The sequence below is a fragment of the Mycena indigotica genome (genome assembly GCF_014461135.1).
Source record: "Mycena indigotica strain 171206Taipei chromosome Unknown Mind.scaff0003, whole genome shotgun sequence".
Classification (NCBI taxonomy): Eukaryota; Fungi; Basidiomycota; class Agaricomycetes; order Agaricales; family Mycenaceae; genus Mycena; species Mycena indigotica.
The window spans coordinates 5821213-5826342 of NW_023503002.1; the positions used below are offsets into that span (position 1 = coordinate 5821213).

Below are 5130 nucleotides of genomic sequence, written 5' to 3' on the forward strand. Positions count from 1 at the left end.
GCAGTGAGGACCAGAAATGAGCATAAGAAAAACGAGGAAAACGCGACACGAACACACCTCGCACTGCAAAAAATGCCTCTCCAACATCGCTATGCGCCGAATATCCACCAAGTAACTTCCCACCACCCGCTTCATGGACAATCCACAGAATCTCGTCCATCCATCATACCAGCCAACTTATACCAGCCGAATTCCCAAATCGCCCTAAATAGCGCCACAAAGAGCGCCACAAAGAGCGCCATGTAGCGTCGCAAGACCATTGACGGCGAAGGTTATGGTGACAATGTCTCGACATGAAACAATTTTTGTATGGCGGTCAAAGTGGGGAAGTATTAATTTTACATACACTTTGTAAAAAATTGAGTTTTCCGCAACATTTTGAAGAAAAAACCATTTTCCGCAACTTTATTTTCTAAACTTGACAAAAAGTTGCGGATCACAGCTGTTCCCAAAATCCGCGAGATATTTTCAAAAGTATATGTTTTCCGCAACATTTATTTCTCGCAAGACTTTTCACGACCTTACCTCAGCACAACATTTTCCTCCGGAACTCCGCCGGCGACTCCACTTGCAGCACGACGGGGAGCGCCGGGACGCGCCGAACGCGCCTGAACACGTCCCATGAGACTGTCCTGACGTGTCCGGCGCAGGCCGAGAGCGATTCCGGCCCAAACTGCGAGTTTTTGCCCAAACCGGGCAAACTCGGGCTCTGCGATGGCCGCCAAGGCCACGCGATCGCGTCGTGGGGGGTATGAGCGTAGGTGAGTGCTCTATCGCTGGAAATACCTCCGCTCAGCATTGATATCCAGAAACAGCCTGAATGCACTCACCGGGAGAAGATGGGGGTTGTGAAACAACGACGGCGTCCTCTCGCGCAAGATTCGCTGGAGTTGGAGGTGCGTATGGGCCCTACGTGGGGAGCCGTAGCTGTAAATATTTGAAAAATGTCCCCGGATATAACCAGGGGGTAACGTTTTCACAGGACCTGGATACAACCAGGCCGTGGTTCTGTCCAGCACAAATGCCCGTGCTGTCCGACCCTCGGCCTTCGTCGGCATTACCGCTGATCCATCATGATCACATGCGTTGATCATCGGAGGAGCCGTTGCTCACCCGTTGCTCACCCGCCATACTTCCCACCCATCACACATCTGCCAAGCGCCACCGCGCCCGTTGTCCCCCAGCCACCATTGATGGCGCATCAATATGACATAAGCGCTGCTTGTTGCGCCTGCCCTGCTGCTGCAATGCATATATACTATGAAAGTATTAGTATTATCTACTAGGTTCCTTTGTAGATTAGGCTTAGCAGATATATTTTAGACACACATGTTGCAAGTACAAGCACAATAGGTAAAGATGATGCAATATGCAGGTTTTACCACTCAATTCTCAGCTAAATGAATACCAGTGTAGGGTAAGAGTAACAGGAGCATGCAAGATGACATATAGTGCTAGAAAGGCACTCAGGAACAGGTGGGACTCAGCATTGAGTGTGTATTGATGCAGGATAACACAGTCACATGATCTGTATTCCAAGCGTGTTTCTACCTGTATGTGGGGGGCTTACCACCACTGTGAGGAAGTAATATGCATATGAAGGTATTTGAAAATGGATTGTACGGTTTGCTTGGCCCATAGCAGACCAGACCTTCCAGTGGCCTGTACAATATTCTGTTTATTCTCCCCTTGTATACACTGGGAGGATGCCTCTTGATACCTTAGGAATGACATAAAGTGGAGGGGTACTGCATAGTACTCTATCTCAAACTCAAATTTGATCCCAAATACCAGTCAAGAGGCTGCAAGGAAAGCATAGTATGTTCTCCTGATGGCTCATCAAAATACTTCTCTTTCCTTCATTCTGGCTTGCCATAGTCCAAATTTATGTTGGGAGACTATAGTCAGGTGTTCCTGTCCATAGAACCCAAAAGCAATGAAATTTATTGGTGGGACATAAATTGTAGCAAGTGAAAAGTGTCGGGCCATACATGTTTTTGAACTTCTTGCCTGCTTTTCACAACCTTGCAAATTACTTCTTCCCTCTTGCCTGTAAAAATCCAGGAAAAATTGGTGAGCATCCAAACACAGTCACTAACAAGCAGTACTCATTTCTGGGATAATTAGGACAACGGGAGTGTCATTACAGTCGATTTAGTGGCTCCCACTTTTGGAGGCGAGTTCGCGACCTTTTGAGGCGAGTTCGCGACCACCCTTCGGCGCTGATTTCCGCGGTCCGAACACCGTCAATCAGAGATGCAGAATTAATCTGACATTGACATCTATTCAAATGTGGCCTAATGTCAACATGTACTCGACAGATCCCACATTTCCCTGTTCTCCGACTCGTCTCTGATTTACGGCGATTGCTTCCCCAGCCCGGGAGCCGGCACAGCAGCCAGCGAATGGTTGGTGCGGACGGGAGGGCGGCACCGCAGCCCGGGTTTGAATCTGGAAGCACTCTTGCAATGCCAAGGGGTGGTGAGCTGTGGTGAGCAAGCGGCGTTGGCGCGGTACGCACACGGCCCGGGGAGGGTGACGCAAGTGTGTAGCTGTCGCGCGGGCACCGTGAACCGGGAAGCGAGAAGCAGGACGGCGGGACGGCGGGCAGCTGCAGGCCAGCGACCAGTCGGATGGTCGGGCGGATGGCCTGCTTCCGATGCGTGGGCACGTGGACTCGGAGCTGGCCACGCTCGCAATATGGAGCGCTGAGGGAGCTATGAGGGCGGGCGGAGGCGGGAGTCAAGAATGCGGTGGCGAGGAGAGCGCCAGCACCATTGCCAAGGCCGCCGGGTTCGTGTAAAAGTAGTCGGGGAGGAGCACGAGTGTGCGACACGTAAGACGCGCCGAAGCGCCGAACCAGCTGTTATGCTGCTTATAACCAGAACAACCAGCGCCTGGTTAGAACCAGCCTTTTGCGAAGGCGGCGGCGTGTCTGGGCACCACTCATCATCCGTGATGGTTGTGTCATTGGCCGGATGGCCGATCGTCGCCTGATGATGGTGCTGGTGATGCAGATCAGCTGTGTCGCGTGGGTGCCTGGCGACGCCAAGTGGATACAACCGTCGCCTGGTTGTATCCGGGTTCCGTGAAAACGTTACCCCCTGGTTGTATCCAGGACATTTTCCAAAGGTGTCCAGCCACGGGTGATGTGGGCGCGCGCTTTCACGACGAACGCGCTGCAGACGGGCCGGGACGCCGCTGGTCGCCAAAACCAGAGCCTGGTCCGCGCAGCGCCAACGGCCAGCGGTGCTAGTCCCAAAACTTGCAGATCCGAGTCTGCAGATCTGGGATGCCCATGCGACACGACCGTCGTCGAAGCACTGGCATTCGGGGAGATATCGAGTATGCATGGTGCTGGCGTCCGTGGCCTCGAAGCTGACCGCGTTCGCAGTCTCGGGCTCTTCGGAGCGTGTTGATTCTGACTACCTCTCTGCCTCTCCTGCGGGCTCACGGCCATCAACTGGCCACTCTGTCTATATCAGTAGTCTCGCTGCACGTTACACCAGCGTCTTCTCTGGGTTTCCGCACAGACACACCGGCACACAACCCGTCTGCCTTGTTTTTGAGACATCCTCGTTCTACCCCGCACTGCCTCGACCTCCGATGTATAAGCCGGGCGGCCCTTGCGGTATTCAGTTTTACCGTGCTCAACAGACGACGACTGGAACAGCTGCACAATGCAACAAGACTTCATCAAATCCGCGAGCGCGTCCAAGTTTGGTAAGTTTATCGCCTGATGTCGCTGGTAAACCTGACGTATATGGGTCAGCCGTCAACCTACCGCTTGCACCATCCGTATCCAGCCCACCTTGCCCGCCTCAGCGGTCGATGTGGGGAGTCCCGGGCGCTGCAGCACGCGCAAGCCATCTACATTGCGGTGCCGTCTGCAAGTGGCCGAAAAGCGACCGGCCGGTCACTGGCGTTGTCTCGGATCGCGTCCGCCGCCGAGGAGATGAGCCGCAGTGGCTATAGGATTTACCTTAGTGCTTAACATACATGGAATAATATTTGGCTGCGAGAACTTGAAGCAGATAAGTAGTGGGAATGACTGGTATTGAAGATAATGTTGTGCAAAAAAAAAGTTGTGCAAAAAAAAGTTGCGGAAATTATGCACGTCGAAAATATTTCGCGGATTTTGGGAACAGCTGTGATCCGCAACTTTTGTCAAGTTTAGAAAATAAAGTTGCGGAAAATGGTTTTTTCTTCAAAATGTTGCGGAAAACTCAATTTTTTACAATGTGTATGTAAAATTAATACTTCCCCACTTTGACCGCCATAATTTTTGAACTCGATAGAGCCCTTCCTTGGCGCTTCCCGTGGCGGATTTAGACGGCATAATGGCCGCAATACGAGCAAATCAGCGAGGTTGAAGCTCCGTGAGAGCAAGCCGCGAGATGTCGATGAAATGTCAAAAAGCTCGTCGACCGCATATTCAGCCTCGCTCTTGGGCGGAAGTCATATGAATAGGGCCAAATATGCGTCTTCGTTTCGTGTCTGAACTCTCCGGGCTGTTGACAGGCTTGAGAAGAAGTTGTAAAATGGGGGTGATGGGGGAGGAGGAAGGACAGAGTTGTTGTAGGAACGGAGCCATAGAATCGCTCGAAAATGGCGGGGGACAATGAAGGGGTGTCGATGGATGCCGGGGAAGTGATTTGTTGAGGGCGAAAGACTTTTGCGGGGGAGGAGACGCGCAGGGTGGTGTTGATGATCTAGCGGGTACCAAGAACACGGGCCACTCCCTGCCGTGTTCTTCGTGTGACCAGAGCGGATGAAGGAGGTTATTCTGGGAATCCATATGTGATTTGGGCGTGAAAGGAGGTTCAGACAAGGCAGAATTGGCGCCGGTCTGAAGAGTGACAAGAGATGAGGAAAAAGGAAAGAAATGTGCAAGAAGAACGCACCCAGCCCGGGCCAGCCGACCCAGACCCCCGTCATATAACATCTTCGAGTGCCGAATATTGGCTCGAAGAACATGGGGCATGTTAAACCAAATGTGCCGACCCTCCTTGCGGTGCTCCTCGAATAACCCAAGGAAACTCGGCCATGCATACTCCAGTCGGCGTTATACGCGTCCCCGTACTGCTGTAGTCGGGGTGTATACAATAATTCGCCTTGACAGAGCGTGTT

General features: G+C 52.3%; 1 protein-coding gene across 1 annotated transcript; it reads left to right on the forward strand.

The window, feature by feature from the left end:
• Nucleotides 1–3149: 3149 nt before the first annotated feature.
• On the forward strand, nucleotides 3150–3994 carry MIND_00406500 (uncharacterized protein; the record flags this gene model as incomplete). The annotated part of the gene is made up of 3 exons (XM_037360889.1): nucleotides 3150–3345; nucleotides 3395–3723; nucleotides 3773–3994. The coding sequence occupies 3 exons, from the start codon at nucleotides 3150–3152 to the stop codon at nucleotides 3992–3994; spliced, it is 747 nt and encodes a 248-aa protein (XP_037223774.1).
• Nucleotides 3995–5130: the final 1136 nt, after the last annotated feature.